This window comes from Bombina bombina, chromosome 1 (assembly GCF_027579735.1).
Source record: "Bombina bombina isolate aBomBom1 chromosome 1, aBomBom1.pri, whole genome shotgun sequence".
Classification (NCBI taxonomy): Eukaryota; Metazoa; Chordata; class Amphibia; order Anura; family Bombinatoridae; genus Bombina; species Bombina bombina.
The window spans coordinates 168627850-168646748 of NC_069499.1; the positions used below are offsets into that span (position 1 = coordinate 168627850).

The following is an 18899-nucleotide window of genomic DNA, read 5'->3' on the forward strand; positions in this document are numbered from 1 at the left end:
CCTTTTGTGAACAATTGATTGCCTTGTGAACCAATAACCAGGGACCTGTCATCTATACAAATATCAATATTTTTAAACCTGTACTTTTTTATTAATGGAATAAAATGAAACAAACGTGATTTACATTTAAACAAACATACAAGTATTAGTTGTGCATTTCCTAGTAATTTGTATTATTTTATAGTTACTAACTAATGGTAGTTAGTGTAGGAACCAGTGAGCTTTTGTGTCTGTCAGCCAACAAATATTAGAAGGAAGAATACTGATTCTGCTGAATTCGTTTCAGTATAAATTATTAGTATCAGTTATTTGTAGAGCACCAACAAATTCTGCAGAACTAAATTTAAACAACTTTTATATCGCAATTTTTTCATGCAAAAAAATTCAAAATTTTTAGATGAATCTCTGTTGTACCTGAACTTCTTTTCTTGATAATGTATATAAAGTAAAACCGTTCTATATACTGTATTTCCTCCTGATATGTCCCCTTTGTCTCATGTACCTTTTTACCTTTTGTTCTTTTTAGATTTCACAGTTTAAAGGACCTCATGCTGGAGTCAATGTTTTACCCAATGCTGTGGGTGTTAGTATAGCAATAGATAAAATATCTGCAGCTCTTTCCAGTACAGAAGAACATGTAAGTTTGTGGGGTTGATACAGAGCGCTTTTTATAAAAACGTACTTTACCTTCATCCAATATGAGGTTTTCATGCACAAAATACAAATGGTTTCCAACTGAAACAAAATAAATAACAATATACCTATAAATAACATGCATGATCCACTGCCAGTAGTAAATAGCTTCCTTGTTTTCATACATGGTACTGGAAGATTTAACATCTTACAATCATTTTAGTAATCGTACAAACTTCATTGTTGATTTTTAAAATTTATAATCAAAAGCTGATTACATAGATTGTAACTCTGATGACAGCATGTCTATCTATGTAATTCTATTTAAAACATAAATAAGAGATCTGTTCCACTAGTCCTCTGGCAGCTATTTTGTCACATTGAAATTGCTCTTACTGTTTTGATATTTTCTGTTAGTCTATTTTAGTCAGTATTCTAACACTACTTTGACCTTTTCTTTTTTTTTTTAATTACATTTCTTCATCCAAGTTATTCTTAATGATTTGTTTTCCTCTGTTATTTTTAATAACTTGTCTTTTTTCCAGGAAAAAAAACTTTGTTTGTAAATACACCTTTTTTTTCCAGGCCAGCAGCTGTGACTTGTTAGTTGTCAGTGCTGGAACGATGTCTGTAAATCGAGCCATTGGAATTATTCAGAAGCTTTGGGCTGCGGGTATTACAGCAGAGATCATGCATGACTGGTCAGAGGTAAGCACAAATATTTGAAGGAATAGGTTGCAGTTTGTTGGTCATAATAAGTAAGAGTTATAGGTGGAATTAAATACATGACCACTGCTTACAGTTCAGACTACCCAGGCTTTTTAGATAGTAGGCACCACTTTTTCTAAGTTGCTTTTCTTAACTCATAGTGATTAGGCTTGTCTTCCGGATTATTGAAAAGAACGTAACAATTGTAGGTCCCTTAAATAACCACCATGAACTCATATAGAGCTATATTCTGTCCTTGTAACATTCTGTTCGGTCGCAATATAATCCTATGGGCTGGGCTTTAGTGTACGTGCTTATTTACATCTTCATGTCCCTGCTTTATTTTGGCTCAGAGAAATAGAATATTTACTTATTTTAGATGTATTCATTTTTTTTATTTGCAATTTTAAATTTTGGAAAGTTTATTTTCCTTTTAATGGTGACATCACAGGATGAGGTAGTGTCATTCAAATGTACTGCTTGTACTCTAATGGGTTAGATATTGGAGCAGCATGTTAACTACCTCCTGGGGTACAAATGCTAGTTTCTTCCAAGGAAGCCCACGTTAAATCCACAACCTCAGGGGAAAAAGGGACTGCAGGACAAACTCTCACAAGGCATTGTTTCTTCATGCAGGTGGTGAGAGTCCACAATCTATTACTCATGGGCATTACCATCCCTACCACTTGGAGGAGGCAAAGATTCCCAAACCGCAAGAGCTCTATATAACCCCTCCCACCTATACATACATTAGTCTTTTTTTTTGCTCCTGCTGGAGGTGGTTGAAGAATGAAGATGTGCATGATTTTCTTAAGAGAAAGGGGATTTCAGTGTATTTTGATGCCCTGTTTCCCATCAGTGTGCAGAGCTCGTCAGTGTTATTTGTGTTATTGTTTATGATTCTTTTATTAACCTCATGGGAATTTCCCTTTATGGATCTACAATATACTCTAATTCCATAACCTCTGCTGACATGTTTTAGTACAGGTTTGGCTGTCTGCTACTTAGCAGTAGACACTTGTCCACCATCTAAGTATTATATCCTTTGCCAGTTTCTAATATTGAGTTATGGGAAACTGTTCCTAAGGTTGATTGGGCAACTTCCACTTTGGCTAAGTGTACTACTATTCCTTTGGAAGATGGTACTTCTTTTAAAAATCCTCTAGACAGGAAGTTAGTTTTCTTTCCTAAGATATGGTGAGTCCACGGAATCATCAATTACTAGTGGGAATATCATTCCTGACCAGCAGGAGGAGGCAAAGAGCACTACAGCAAAGCTGCTATATATGTCACTTCCCTTACCCATAACCTCTAGTCATTCTCTCTGCCTGCGGTGCAAGGAGGAGGTGAAGTTTTGGTGTCTGCTTTAAAATAACAAAAATCTTGATTGTAGATCAGAGTAGGTTTGCTCTGATCTTTCTAAAGGGTCTAGCCTTAGCCCATGTCAGTCTCTTCAGTAGGGCAGTGGTGGCTTTTAAGCAATTTGGAACTTGTGGGGTATAATCCTCACTGCGTTTTCCCAAAACATTTTGCTGCCCTATTTAGATAGCCTGAGTAAGTTTACTCAGTCTTTCTGTATTTCCACAGGTCCATGTGAGGGATGGCATCCTCTCAAACCAGGTGAGCTGTTTTGCTGCCGGACAGATGAATATTAAGGTAAGTGCCAATTTTATTTTTCTATGTAGCAGGGAAAAATTTGGCACTTATTCAGCTGAAACGCTGCAGGGGGACGTTTTTCATTATTCCTGTCAGGGTGCAGGTTTTTATGGCAGTTTTTGCAGGCACTGTTAGTGTGAGGAGTTATTTATTTTATTGATGGCTGAGTAAGGATCCGTTTTTAGTAATGGATTATGTCCTTTTTTTTGGGGGGGTTGTTTGTTTTTAAGCCTGTTTTCAAGAATGTTGTTTTTAAAAAAAAATAAAAAGTATTTTTTGTTTGCTGTAGGACCGCCCCTTTTAGGGAGGTTCTGATTCTTTGATGTCAGAGTTTTTTTTTGGCGCTTTTTTTCACTTCCTGTAAGAGAATGATGCTCTGCTGTTTAGAAGGCTTCTTGCTGTTTTTGCTTCTCTGGAAATCCGGATTGTAAACAGGATCGTTTTTTTTTTTTCAGTTTGCTGCGGGTTGCAGGACAGGTAGGGCACCTCAGTAATTCTGCTGAGGTGTAGAGTGTTACCTGGGGTATGTTTTCTTGATTTGGTAAGTTTAAAGGGAACATTTTTTTAAAACGTTTTTTTTTTTTTTTTGGTTCTGTATTATATCCTTTGTTAAAAGACAAAAGATTATGGTTCAGGAGGCTGTGCAGGATGTTACCTGTAGCTTATGTTTTGATTCCCAGGGGGAACCCCCAGTACCTTTTTGTTCTTAATGTATTGAAAGAACTTTAGCTTATAAAAATAGATTTTTTGATTCTGAGCCATCATTAGCTAAGGTGGATGCTGTTCAGGAGCCTCCTGTTTCAGATGTGCCGCAGCTTTCTCCTCAAGTGTCCCAATCCTATTAATCTGCACATGCAGTGCCCTGCGTTTCCTCTCATGCTCCGTCTGGAGTTACTTTGCAAGATATTGCTGCCCAGGTATCTTCTGCTGTATCTGAGGCGCTGTCTGCTTTTCCCATGCTGCAGGAAAAAACGCAAAAGGAATTTTAAAGAAACAGTAAGTAAGGTTTCTGATCCTGAGGTGGCTAATCAAAGTCTTTCCTCTCAGAAGTCTGATTTTTGTGCATCTGAGGGTGAAATTTCAGATTCAGGCAGTATAATTCCTTCTACTGATGCTGAAGTTGTGTCCTTCAGATTTAAGCTGAAACACCTTCGCTTGTTACTTAAGGAGGTTTTGGCTACCTTGGATGACTCTGATACTACTATCGTTAACAACCCTAAGAAGTCTAGTAAGCTGAACAAGTATTTTGATGTTCCCTCTGCGGTGGAGGTTATTCCGGTTCTAGGCCGTGCTTCTGAGATTATTGCACGGGAGTGGGAGAGACCTGGTATTCCTTTTTCTCCATCTCCTATTATTAAAGAAAATGTATGTTCACCATGGTCTTCAATGGCAGCCTGCGGTGTGTATTGCTACTGTTACCAGCGCTGCAGCTTACTGGTTTAATGCTTTGTCTGATTCTATTCAGACAGATACTCCTCTTGAGGAGATCCAGGACAGGATTAAGGCTCTTAAGGTTAGCCAATTCCTTTATTTCGGATGCTTCCTTACAGGTCATTAAACTGGGAGCTAAAATGTCTGGTTTTGCGGTTCTAGCCCGCAGAGCCCTTTGGTTAAAATCCTGGTCTGCGGATGTTTCTTCTAAATCTAAGTTATTAGCTATTCCCTACAAGGGTAAGACCTTGTTTTGGCCTGGTTTGGCTGAAATTTTTTCAGATATCACAGGAGGAAAGGGATCTTCCTCAGGATAAAAACAATAAGCGGAAAGGGCGTCAGAGTAATTTTCGTTCCTTTCGTAACTTTAGAGGTAAACCCTCCGCTTCCTCTTTCAAGCAGGATAATATCCAAGTCTTCCTGGAAGTCTGGTCAGTCTTGGAACAAGGGGAAACAGTCTAAGAAGCCTGCGGCTGACTCCAAGTCAGCATGAAGGGTCGGCCCCCGATCCAGGAACGGATCTAGTAGGGGGCAGGCTTTCTCAATTTGCTCAGGCTTGGATACGAGATGTCCCAGACCTGTGGGCCATGGAAATTGTATTTCAGGGGTACAATATAGAATTCAAAACTTTTCCTTCCAGAGGTAGGTTTCTTCTCTCAAGATTATCTGTAGACCAGATAAAGACAGAGGCGTTCTTAAATTGTATCAAGGATCTTTTTGCCCTGGGAGTTATAAGCCCAGTTCCTCCGCAGGAACAGGGTCTGGGATTTTATTCAAATCTGTTTGTGGTTTCCAAGAAAGAGGGGACTTTCAGACCTATTTTAGACCTAAAGTGTTTAAATAAATTCCTCAGTGTACCGTCCTTCAAGATGGAGACTATACGTTCCATTCTTCCTTTGATTCAAGAGGTTCAGTTTATGACAACCATAGACTTAAAGGATGCGTACCTTCATGTTCCCATTCACCGGGATCATCACAAGTTTCTAAGGTTTGCTTTCTTAGACAATCATTTCCAGTTTGTGGCTCTTCCTTTCGGCCTTGCCACAGCTTCCAGAATTTTCTCAAGGGTCCTGGGGGCTCTTTTGGCAGTGATCCGGTCTCAGGGCATTGCTGTTGCGCCTTATCTGGACGAAATTCTGGTTCAGGCGCAAAATTTTCAACAAGCAAACTCTCATACGGAGATATTGTTGTCTTTTCTTTGCTCCCACAGTTGGAAAGTCAATCTGGGAAAGAGTTCCCTGATTCCAGCCACAAGAGTAGTGTTTTTAGGCCATAATTGACTCCCTACTAATGAAGATATTTCTGACAGAGGTCAGAAAAACAAAGATCTTCAACTCTCGTCTTGTCCTTCAGTCCTCTCCTCGGCCGTCAGTGGCTCTATGTATGGAGGTAATTGGTCTGATGGTAGCTTCCATGAACATCATTCCGTTTGCTCTGTTCCATCTCAGACTTCTGCAGTTATGCATGTTAAGGCAATGGAACGGGGACTATGCGGATCTGTCTCTGCAAATAGTTCTGGATCAGGCGACAAGGGACTCTCTTCTGTGGTGGTTGTCCCAGGATCACCTCTCCCAGGGAACTTGCTTTCACAGACATTCCTGGGTGATCGACACCACGGATGCCAGCCTTCTAGTTTGGGGAGCAATTTGGGGGTCATTGAAGACTCAGGGTCTTTGGACTTGGGAGAAATCAGTTTTCTCTCTATAAACATTCTAGAACGGAGAGCGATTTTCAATACTCTACTGGCCTGGCCTCAGCTAGCCTTAGCCTGGTTTATCAGGTTCCAGTCGGACAACTTTACTTTGATGGTGTACATCAACCACCAGGGGGAACTCCGAGTTCCTTGGCCATGTCAGAGGTGGCCCGGTTAATCAAGTGGGGGGAGTCTCACAACTTGTCTTTCTGGGATCCACATCCCAGGAGTGGACAATTGGGAGGTGGATTTTCTGAGCCGACAGACCTTTCAACCGGGGGAGTGGGAACTCCATCCGGAAGTATTTTCCTGTTTCCTGTTTCTCATGGCTTCTCGGCATAATGCTAAACTTCTGAGGTACGGCTCGAGGTCAAGGGATCTACAGGCTTTCTTGATAGATGCTGTGGTGGTTTCTTGGAATTTCAGTCTAGCATACATATTTCCTCCTTTCGCTCTCCTGCCAAGAGTCATTGCTCGGATCACGCAGGAGAGGGTGTTGGGGATTCTCATAGCGTAGGTGTGGCCTCACAGGATCTGGTATGCAGATCTAGTGGAAATGTCGTCTCTACCTTCTGAGGAAGGACCTTCTACTTCAGGGTCCTTTTCTTCATCCAAATCTCATTTCTCTGAAGCTGACTGCTTGGAGATTGAACGCTTGATTTTATCTAAGCGTGGGTTTTCAGAGTCAGTCATTGAGACCATGATTCAGGCTTGTAAGCCTGTGACAAGAAAGATTTACTATAAGATATGGCGTAAATATCTGTATTGGTGTGAATCTAGAGGCTACTCTTGGAGTAGAGTCAGTATTCTAAGAATTTTGTCTTTTCTCCAGGAGGGTCTGGAGAAGGGTTTGTCAGCTAGTACTCTGAAAGGTCAGATTTCTGTGTTGTCTATTTTGTTGCATAAGCGTTTGGCGGATGCGCCAGACATGCAATCTTTTTGTCAGGCTTTGGTTAGGATTAGGCCTGTGTTTAAGCCCGTTACTCCTCCCTGGAATCTTAACCTTGTTCTTAGTTTTACAGCGGGCTCTATTTGAACCTATGCATTTCAAGATGTTATCTTTCAAGGTTTTGTTTCTTGTTGCAATTTCTTCTGCTCGGAGAGTTTCGGAACTCTCGACTCTGTAGTTTGATTCTCCTTATTTTATTTTTCATTCTGATAAGGTGGTTTTATATACTAAATTAGGTTTCCTACCTAAGGTTGTTTCAAACAAGAATATTTATCAGGAGATTGTGGTTCCTTCTTTGTGTCCTAATTCTTCTTCTCCTAAAGAGCGTTTATTGCACAACCTAGATGTTGTGCGTGCATTGAAGTTCTATCTTCAGACGACTAACGACTTTGTCAGTCTTCTGCTTTGTTTGTTTGTTTTTCTGGGAAGCGTAAGGGTCAGAAAGCTACGGCTACTTCTCTTTGGCTAAGGAGTATTATTCGTTTGGCCTATGAGACTGTATGACAGCAACCTCCTGAAAGAATCACTGCTTATTCTACGAGGGCTTTTTCATCTTCCTGGACATTTAAAAATGAAGCTTCTGTGGAACAGTTTTGCAAGGCTGCAATTTGGTCCTCTTTGCATACTTTTTCAAAGTTTTATAAATTTGATACTTTTGCCTCAGCTGAGGCTTCTTTTGGGAGAAGGGTTCTTCAAGCGGTGGTGCCTTCTGTTTAGGTCTACCTGTCTTGCCCCTCCCTTATCTGTGTCCTCTAGCTTGGGTATTGGTTCCAACTAGTAATTTATGATTCCGTGGACTCACCATATTTTAGGAAAGAAAACATAATTTATGCTTACCTGATAAATTTCTTTCTTTCCGGATATGGTGAGTCCACGGCCCACCCTTTATTTAAGACAGGTATTTTTTCTAAAACCTCAGACACCTCTACACTTTTGTGTTATCATCTTTTTCCATTTTTCCTTCGGCCGAATGACTGGAGGTTATGGGTAAGGGAAGTGACATATATAGCAGCTTTGCTGTAGTGCTCTTTGCCTCCTCCTGCTGGCCAGGAGTGATATTCCCACTAGTAATTGACGATTCCGTGGACTCGCCATATCCGGAAATAAATAAATTTATCAGGTAAGCATAAATTGTTTTTTCACAGAAGGGCTTTTTTTTACAAGCAGGTTACTTACTTAGGCCAGCCATCTCTACAGCTAATATGGCTGCTTCTTTGGACAGTGTTTTCAGGATCCTGTTTGTGACAGTATTTTAAGTTTACTTAAAAATGCTAATTTTATTTGTGATGCTGTTTTGAGATTATGAAAATTAATGTCAAAAGTATGTCTACTACTGAGAGTAGTCCAAATATCCATAAAGAGTCCAGTAATTCTGAAATCCTCCTCTTTGATGCGAAACACAGATGAAAAGTTCCAATCAGAGAAGACTTGAAATCCAACGAAGAACACAACGAATATAAGAAACATCATGAAGAATGAAAACTTGAGGGCAGAAGAAAACTTCCTGCTTTTAAAGTTGTTGAGAAGACAGATCCAAATTCTTAAGATGGTAATTGAGAACTGCAGGAGACTGTTGAATCAAGCTGAGTTGAGATTGCTGTATCTTGGATGGGGAAGAATGGAAGCTGAAAAGATATAAACCATATGTTATAGAAAATGTAAATACATGAATTCCAGTCCATTGGTGAAGGGAGGGAAAGAAAATATTCGTCTCTTTAATAAAATGTAGATTATTCATTCACAAAACTAGGATAATCTGAATTTTATTACAAAGACAGAGACTTCATATTTTGCTAGTGCAAAGCCAAATAGATCATGATATCAAGAGAGAAGGAATGTGGTGAATAGGTTTAAAATAAAATTGACGAAAAATACAATCAGAGGACCAATCTGCTGCATTCATGATCTCTTGAATAGAACAAGAATTAAATAATAAAAAAAAAAGCTTTTAAAGCTGCAGCACCTCTGATGGAATGGGGGGAGAAAAAAATCTACACCTGCTTGAGTCATGACCCACTTAACCCATCTAGTGGTGGTAGTAGAAGAAACAGGAAGATGAGGATAAGCAAAAGAAATTAAAAGTTGAGAATGAGTAGAATTTCTGAAAGAAACAGTTCTATGTTCATTTTCTGTAAGACACAATACAACACATAAATGAGGATAATCAGAAAAATAAGGATAGAATAAAGTAGAAGAAGTTGTTTTAGTTCTTCTGGACAGAAGAAAAATAACACCTTGAGGAAAAAACATTTTATTATTATAATATATGGCTTTAACGTTAGAAACTCTTCTGCAAGAAATGAAACATAAAAGAGTGGCTAATTTAGCTGAGAGCTGTTTAAGAGAAAGATTCGAGTTTTCAGCAGGCCATTTTTTTAAAAAGGGAGAAAATTAAATTAACATACCAAAAATGTGAGTATTTAGAAGATAGGCTTTAAGTTTCATATATTTCATAAGGCGACAGACATATGTTGACCAATCGGGGAATTATCAAACAGTTCATGACCATCCAAAATTATTATTATCAGGTATTTGTAGAGCGATCTGGCCACATTAATTGATCTGTATACCCAACCAGCTTCAAACAATGAAGTCAGAAATTGTAACACTTCATTTATAGGAGCTGAAAAGGTATCCAGATGTCGTTGATCGCACCAGCCAGACCATTTTTTTCCATGAAGAGAGGTAACATGTTTTAGTTCCTGGAGACCTGGAGAGAGTCTTGTAGAAGGTTTTTTAATTCAGAAGAAAGTCCTTCGATAGACGAGGAACCCCTGAAATTTTCCATGCAGTGAGATTGAGAGAACCTGTTCTGACAAGATCATGAAAATCTCCTATGGGATTTGAAATGTCTATTTGAAGAGGAAGAAGAGGTAGAAGGTAATACATCTCTAGAAGAGATGGGTACCAGAGTTCAGAGGTCCACCAAGGGGTTATCCGAACTAGGGAAATCTGATCTCTCCGGATTTTGGAAATTGTCCAAGTCATCATGGAGAATGTGTATGCTCCCTGAGTCGGCCAATTCTGAAGAAAGGCGTCTGTCGCCAAAGCTTCTGGATCCGGTCTCAAACTGAAAAAGGGTTTCACTTGAAAGTTGAGACACATGCAAAAAAGATCGAGACAGTAGGGGCCTCTTAAAGTTGAAATCTTGTGGAAAAGAAGAGGATTGAGTTTCAAGTCACTTGAATCCAGCAAATACCTGGAACCCCAATCCGCTGCCATGTTCGAAAGCCCTTGGATATATTCCGCTGGAATGAAGATGTTTTGGGAAAGACAATGGTTAATGAAGTCCTTGGTTAAATTCGAGAGGTATTTGGAATTGGTTCCTCCTAATTTGTTGATGTAACAAACTGCCAATATATTGTCCATCCTGAGACGAATAGTCATGGGATTCTTGAACTTGGAAAAACTCTTCACAGCAAAGGATCCTGCTAGAAGTTCCAAATTGTTGATGTGTAATTGTTGTTCCGTAGTTGACCATTTGCCTCCTGTGATAATTGAGCTGCATCTGGTTCCCCAACCTGTTTTGCTGGCATCGGATTCTATAATTTAATTCAGAGAATTGACAAAAATTGCTTTCCCATTCCAAGCAAAAATGTTAGAAAGCCACCACTGTAATTCTTCTCTGGCTTCTGAGGATAAAGAGATTTTGTGAGAGTATGAGAATCCTCTGCGAAGATACGATATCTTCAGATGTTAAAGAGCTCTGTAATGCAGAGGGGCCGGAGAGATAGCCTGAATGGAAGAAGAAAGTAATCCTATAATCCTGGCTAACAGTCTCCTCTTTTTCAAAAGCGAAGAAATTTCTTTCTTGATATTTTTTTCTAAAGGAAGGCTTAGAGTAGAAAGTTTGGTGTCTTTGGTAAAACCTAGAAAAGTTATATTCTGAGAAGGGGAAATTACAGATTTTTTTAAATTGATTAGGAAACCTAAATTTTGAAGAAGATTGATAGAGTTAAATAATGGAGAAGAGAAGCATGGTCCTGATGCATAAGAAGTCCCTCTTAAGCGGAGCCAGGCTACAACAGGCTTAAGGATTTTTCTAAATGCCCAGTGAGCGGATGAAATGCCAAAGGGAAGGCAGGTAAACTGTCAAACTGAATCTCTCCAGAAGAAACAAAGAAAATTCCTGTAATGGAGATGCACAGGGACAGTCAAGTAAGCATCTGTTAAGTTTAGTCTTACCATCCAATCCTTGTTCATCAGGCAATCCCTAAGGAGGTTACTACCCTCCATTTTGAAATGATTGTATTCCAAGAACTGGTTTAGATTTCTTAAATGTATAACTTGGCGAAAAGTGCCTTCTTTTTTTCTTTACAAAGAACATGTTGCTTATAAAAGACTTTCCTATTGAGGGGGGGGGGGAGAAGTTATATTGCAGACTTTTGGGCTAGGCTGTGTAGCTCTTTGTCTAGTAGGTTAGAATCCTGTAACGAAAATCTTATTGGATCTGGGCATTTTTTTTGTGAAGGGGGGAAAATTAAATTTAGATGGAAACCTTAAATAGTCTGGAGGACCCAAGGGTCTAAAGTTATTTTCTCCCAATTGTAAATGAAGAGTTTTAATCTTCCTCCCACTAAATGTGGGAAAGAATTGGTAAAGGGAAGAGAGAGATTTACCTTGAAAAGGTCTTTATTGTGCTCTGGAGCGAAAACCTCTGAAGTTCCATGTCCGGGATCTTGAGAGGAAGAAGTTTGTGAGGTATGTGGAAGGAGGGGGATTGTTTTGAAATTGAAACCTTAGGACAAATGTGCGACTGGGAAAGCGGCCTCTACCTTTCCCGGCCCTGTCAAAAAAAACATTGCGTAGGATAGAAAATGTTCTTAGAATTAACTTTAATTTTGTTGAGAGAGTTAAAATAATTAACATAATTATTTAGCTCTTTGAGACCTTGTTCACCAAATAGTAGGCCATTAGCTAAGGGACCCATCTCAGTGGGAGCAAAATCCTGAATTTTTGGGTCAATACATCTCAGTACTAATCTACGTCTTTGTGTGGCAATAGATGTATTGGCATCACCAATCAAGTAAACAGTATGTTGAAGCCATTCCCTAACCTTGTAAGGATCTAGGGAGGCTTCTTTAGAAATAGCTTTTTCAGAGAGCTCAAAGAGCTTAGTAACTAGACTTAAAGTATCCAAAACTTTATCCTGACAGTATTTAAGAAACCTGTCCGGTCCCTTACGTATATAAAAATTCTTGTTGCCAATAAATTTTAATAAATTAGCATCAATGTCTGGAGTTATGTGCGTATTATTAGGTAGCTCAGGTCTTGGGCATTCTGCTCTTAAAGTATTTTTTTGCTTTTTTTAGAAAGGGGCTTTCTAATTTAGTGCTCCAAAAATTTAGCCACCTTTTTTGAGGGTCTCCACTGCAATGATCTGGGATGGAGAAGGTCATCTGGGTCTAAATATAATTGTCCTTGGCTATCTATTAACTTAGATTTCTTCTGTTATGTGTGATCAGTCCACGGGTCATCATTACTTCTGGGATATTATCTGCTCCCCTACAGGAAGTGCAAGAGGATTCACCCAGCAGAGTTGCTATATAGCTCCTCCCCTCTACGTCACCTCCAGTCATTCTCTTGCACCCAAAGACTAGATAGGAGGTGTGAGAGGACTATGGTGATTATACTTAGTTTTTAGAACTTCAATCAAAAGTTTGTTATTTTACAATAGCACCGGAGCGTGTTATTACCTCTCTGGCAGAGTTTGAAGAAGAATCTACCAGAGTTTTTTCTTATGATTTTAACCGGAGTAGTTAAGATCATATTGCTGTTTCTCGGCCATCTGAGGGAGGTAAAAACTTCAGATCAGGGGACAGCGGGCAGTTGAATCTGCATTGAGGTATGTAGCAGTTTTTATTTTCTGAATGGAATTGATGAAAAAATCCTGCCATACCGTTATAATGAACATGTATGTATGCTCTACACTTTAGTATTCTGGGGATGGTATTTCACCGGAATTACTCTGTAAAAGTACATTAAACCTTTTATTAGGTATTTTTCATGTTAAACGTTTTTGCTGGAATGTAGAATCGTTTGCATTAATGAGGTACTGAGTGAATAAATATTTGGGCATTATTTTTCCACTTGGCAGTTTGCTTGTTTTAATTATGACAGTTTCGTTTCTCTCTCACTGCTGTGTGTGAGAGGGAGGGGCCGTTTTTGGCGCTCTTTGCTACGCATCAAAAATTTCCAGTCAGTTACTCTTGTATTTTCTGCATGATCCGGTTCATCTCTAACAGAACTCAGGGGTCTTCAAACTTCTTTGAAGGGAGGTAGATTCTCTCAGCAGAGCTGTGAGACTTATATAGTGACTGTGATTTAAAACGTTGCTCTGTAATTTTTATGTTTAAAATTTAATTAGTGTCATTTTACTAATGGGAACAAACCTTTGCTAAAAAGTTGTGTTGTTTGTAAAGAGTGATGCTATAACTGTTTTTCAGTTCATTTTTTCAACTGTCATTTAATCGTTTAGTGTTTCTTTGAGGCACAGTACGTTTTTTTGTTAAATAAGATTGTAACCAAGTTGCATGTTTATTGCTAGTGTGTTAAACATGTCTGATTCAGAGGAAGATACCTGTGTCATTTGTTCCAATGCCAAGGTGGAGCCCAATAGAAATTTATGTACTAACTGTATTGATGCTACTTTAAATAAAAGCCAATCTGTACAAATTGAACAAATTTCACCAAACAGCGAGGGGAGAGTTATGCCGTCTAACTCGCCTCACGTGTCAGTACCTGCGTCTCCCGCCCGGGAGGTGCGTGATATTATGGCGCCTAGTACATCTGGGCAGCCATTACAGATAACATTACAAGATATGGCTACTGTTATGACTGAAGTTTTGGCTAAGTTACCAGAACTAAGAGGCAAGCGTGATCACTCTGGGGTGAGAACAGAGTGCGCTGATAATTCTAGGGCCATGTCTGATACTGCGTCACAGCTTGCAGAGCATGAGGACGGAGAGCTTCATTCTGTAGGTGACGGTTCTGATCCAAGCAGATTGGATTCAGATATTTCAAATTTTAAGTTTAAATTGGAAAACCTCCGTGTATTACTAGGGGAGGTCTTAGCGGCTCTTAACGATTGTAACACTGTTGCAATACCAGAGAAAATGTGTAGGTTGGATAAATACTTTGCGGTACCGGCGAGTACTGACGTTTTTCCTATACCTAAGAGATTAACTGAAATTGTTACTAAGGAGTGGGATAGACCCGGTGTGCCGTTCTCACCCCCTCCAATATTTAGAAAGATGTTTCCAATAGACGCCACCACACGGGACTTATGGCAAACGGTCCCTAAGGTGGAGGGAGCAGTTTCTACTTTAGCTAAGCGCACCACTATCCCGGTGGAGGATAGCTGTGCTTTTTCAGATCCTATGGATAAAAAATTAGAGGGTTACCTTAAGAAAATGTTTGTTCAACAAGGTTTTATATTGCAACCCCTTGCATGCATCGCGCCGATTACGGCTGCGGCAGCATTTTGGATTGAGTCTCTGGAAGAGAACCTTAGTTCCGCTCCGCTGGACGACATTACGGACAGGCTTAGAGTCCTTAAACTAGCTAATTCATTCATTTCGGAGGCCGTAGTACATTTAACCAAACTTACGGCTAAGAATTCAGGATTCGCCATTCAGGCACGTAGGGCGCTGTGGCTAAAATCCTGGTCAGCTTTGGGGGCAAACTTTATTTGGGCCCGGTTTGAAAGAAATTATCGCTGACATTACAGGAGGTAAGGGCCACGCCCTGCCTCAAGACAAAGCCAAAGCTAAGGCTAGACAGTCTAATTTTCGTCCCTTTCGGAATTTCAAAGCAGGTGCAGCATCAACTTCCACTGCACCAAAACAGGAAGGAGCTGTTGCTCGTTACAGACAAGGCTGGAAACCTAACCAGTCCTGGAATAAGGGCAAGCAGGCCAGAAAACCTGCTGCTGCCCCTAAGACAGCATGAACCGAGGGCCCCCGATCCGGGACCGGATCTAGTGGGGGGCAGACTCTCTCTCTTCGCCCAGGCTTGGGCAAGAGATGTCCAGGATCCCTGGGCGCTAGAGATCATATCTCAGGGATACCTTCTAGACTTCAAATTATCTCCCCCAAGAGGGAGATTTCATCTGTCAAGGTTGTCAACAAACCAAATAAAGAAAGACGCGTTTCTACGCTGTGTACAAGATCTATTATTAATGGGAGTGATCCATCCGGTTCCGTGGTCGGAACAAGGACAAGGGTTTTACTCAAACCTGTTTGTGGTTCCCAAAAAAGAGGGAACTTTCAGGCCAATCTTGGATTTAAAGATCCTAAACAAATTCCTAAGAGTTCCATCGTTCAAAATGGAAACTATTCGGACAATCTTACCCATGATCCAAAAGGGTCAGTACATGACCACAGTGGATTTAAAGGATGCTTACCTTCACATACCGATTCACAAAGATCATTACCGGTATCTAAGGTTTGCCTTCTTAGACAGGCATTACCAGTTTGTAGCCCTTCCATTCGGATTGGCTACGGCTCCAAGAATCTTCACAAAGGTTCTGGGTACCCTTCTAGCGGTTCTGAGACCGCGAGGAATTTCGGTAGCTCCGTACCTAGACGACATTCTGATACAAGCTTCAAGCTTTCAAACTGCCAAGTCTCATACAGAGTTAGTTCTGGCATTTCTAAGGTCGCATGGATGGAAAGTGAACGAAAAGAAGAGTTCTCTCTTGCCTCTCACAAGAGTTCCATTCTTGGGGACTCTTATAGATTCTGTAGAAATGAAGATTTATCTGACAGAAGACAGATTAACAAAGCTTCTAAATGCATGCCGTGTCCTTCATTCCATTCAACTCCCGTCAGTAGCTCAATGCATGGAGGTGATCGGCTTAATGGTAGCAGCAATGGACATAGTACCCTTTGCACGCCTACATCTCAGACCGCTGCAATTGTGCATGCTGAGTCAGTGGAATGGGGATTACTCAGATTTGTCCCCCACTCTGAATCTGGATCAAGAGACCAGAAACTCTCTTCTATGGTGGCTTTCTCGGCCACATCTGTCCAGGGGGATGCCGTTCAGCAGGCCGGACTGGACAATCGTAACAACAGACGCCAGCCTTCTAGGTTGGGGCGCTGTCTGGAATTCTCTGAAGGCTCAGGGACAATGGAGTCAGGAGGAAAGTCTCCTGCCAATAAACATTCTGGAATTGAGAGCAGTTCTCAATGCACTTCTAGCTTGGCCCCAGTTAAAGACTCGGGGGTTCATCAGGTTTCAGTCGGACAACATCACGACTGTAGCTTACATCAACCATCAGGGAGGGACAAGAAGCTCCCTAGCAATGATAGAAGTATCAAAGATAATTCGCTGGGCAGAGTCTCACTCTTGCCACCTGTCAGCAATCCACATCCCGGGAGTGGAGAACTGGGAGGCGGATTTCTTGAGTCGCCAGACTCTTCATCCGGGGGAGTGGGAACTTCATCCGGAGGTCTTTGCCCAAATACTTCGACGTTGGGGCAAACCAGAGATAGATCTCATGGCGTCTCGCCAGAACGCCAAACTTCCTCGCTACGGATCCAGATCCAGGGATCCGGGAGCGGTTCTGATAGATGCTTTGACAGCACCTTGGAACTTCAGGATGGCTTATGTGTTTCCACCCTTCCCGCTGCTTCCTCGATTGATTGCCAAGATCAAACAGGAGAGAGCATCAGTGATTCTAATAGCGCCTGCATGGCCGCGCAGGACTTGGTATGCAGATCTAGTGGACATGTCATCCTGTCCGCCTTGGTCTCTACCTCTAAGACAGGTCCTTCTGATTCAGGGTCCATTCAAACATCAAAGTCTAACTTCTCTGAAGCTGACTGCTTGGAAATTGAACGCTTGATTTTATCAAAACGTGGTTTTTCTGAGTCGGTTATTGATACCCTGATACAGGCTAGGAAGCCTGTTACCAGAAAGATTTACCATAAAATATGGCGTAAATACCTATACTGGTGTGAATCCAAAGATTACTCCTGGAGTAAGGTTAGGATTCCTAGGATATTGTCTTTTCTACAAGAAGGTTTAGAAAAGGGTTTATCGGCTAGCTCATTAAAGGGACAGATCTCAGCTCTGTCCATCTTGTTACACAGGCGTCTGTCAGAAAATTCAGACATCCAGGCCTTTTGTCAGGCTTTAGCTAGGATCAAGCCTGTGTTTAAAACTGTTGCTCCGCCATGGAGTTTAAACTTAGTTCTTAACGTTTTACAGGGTGTTCCGTTTGAACCCCTTCATTCCATTGATATAAAATTGTTATCTTGGAAAGTTCTATTTTTAATGGCTATTTCCTCGGCTCGAAGAGTCTCTGAGTTATCAGCCCTACATTGTGATTCTCCTTATCTGATCTTTCACTCAGACAAGGTAGTTCTGCGTACTAAACCTGGGTTCTTACCTAAGGTTGTCTCTAACAGGAATATCAATCAAGAGATTGTTGTTCCATCCTTGTGTCCAAATCCTTCTTCAAAGAAGGAACGTCTTCTACACAATCTGGATGTAGTTCGTGCCCTCAAGTTCTACTTACAGGCAACTAAAGATTTTCGCCAAACTTCTTCCCTGTTTGTCGTTTATTCTGGACAGAGGAGAGGTCAAAGAGCTTCTGCTACCTCTCTCTCTTTTTGGCTTCGTAGCATAATACGTTTGGCCTATGAGACTGCTGGACAGCAGCCTCCTGAAAGAATTACAGCTCATTCCACTAGAGCTGTGGCTTCCACTTGGGCCTTTAAGAATGAGGCCTCTGTTGAACAGATTTGCAAGGCTGCAACTTGGTCTTCGCTTCATACTTTTTCCAAATTTTACAAATTTGACACTTTTGCTTCTTCGGAGGCTATTTTTGGGAGAAAGGTTCTTCAGGCAGTGGTTCCTTCTGTATAATGAGCCTGCCTATCCCTCCCGTCATCCGTGTACTTTTGCTTTGGTATTGGTATCCCAGAAGTAATGATGACCCGTGGACTGATCACACATAACAGAAGAAAACATAATTTATGCTTACCTGATAAATTCCTTTCTTCTGTTGTGTGATCAGTCCACGGCCCGCCCTGTTTTTTAAGGCAGGTAAATATTTTTTAAATTATAATTCAGTCACCACTACACCCTTGGCTTCTCCTTTCTCGTTGGTCTTTGGTCGAATGACTGGAGGTGACGTAGAGGGGAGGAGCTATATAGCAACTCTGCAGGGTGAATCCTCTTGCACTTCCTGTAGGGGAGCAGATAATATCCCAGAAGTAATGATGACCCGTGGACTGATCACACAACAGAAGAAAGGAATTTATCAGGTAAGCATAAATTATGTTTTTTTAGATTTTTAGAATTTTTCTCTTCTTTCTTAATTTAGGTGAATCATCAGAGGATGAAGAATCTGAAAATTCTGGGGTCAATAAGGGATCCTCTGAACTCTCTGCTTCACAACCCAATTCCATATCGGAGTCACATGACTCTAATGTAGAAATTTTGTCTGTGACTTCTGCCTTTATTAGGGGGTTGTACGCCAACTTCTGATTCAGAGTCTGAGGAGGTAATAGGTTTAATACTTGCAGAAGATTTTCTTCTTAAATGGAAAGAGTCCACAGCTGCATTCATTACTTTTAGGAAATAAGAACCTGGCCACCAGGAGGAGGCAAAGACACCCCAGCCAAAGGCTTAAATACTCCTCCCACTCCCCTCATCCCCCAGTCATTCTTTGCCTTTCGTCCCAGGAGGATGGCAGAGAAGTGTCAGAATTTTTAATTTTTGTTTTTGTCTCTTATGGCGGGTAGTACTCTTCTGCATGGGACAGGAGTTTTAAGTAGTCCTGTCAGTCTCTCAGTGAGGGCTTGGATGAAAGTTAGA

At 40.8% G+C, this 18899-nt stretch overlaps 1 protein-coding gene across 1 annotated transcript in view; it reads left to right on the forward strand.

The window, feature by feature from the left end:
- Positions 1-506: 506 nt before the first annotated feature.
- Positions 507-18899, forward strand: part of LOC128645008 (eIF-2-alpha kinase GCN2) — a 98350-nt gene continuing 79957 nt past the window's right edge. Inside the window, exons 1-2 of the mRNA XM_053697717.1 lie at positions 507-637; positions 1219-1341. Coding sequence (XP_053553692.1) covers positions 1258-1341 — 84 coding nt within the window. The 5' untranslated portion in view covers positions 507-637; positions 1219-1257. The remainder of the gene's footprint in view (positions 638-1218; positions 1342-18899) is intronic.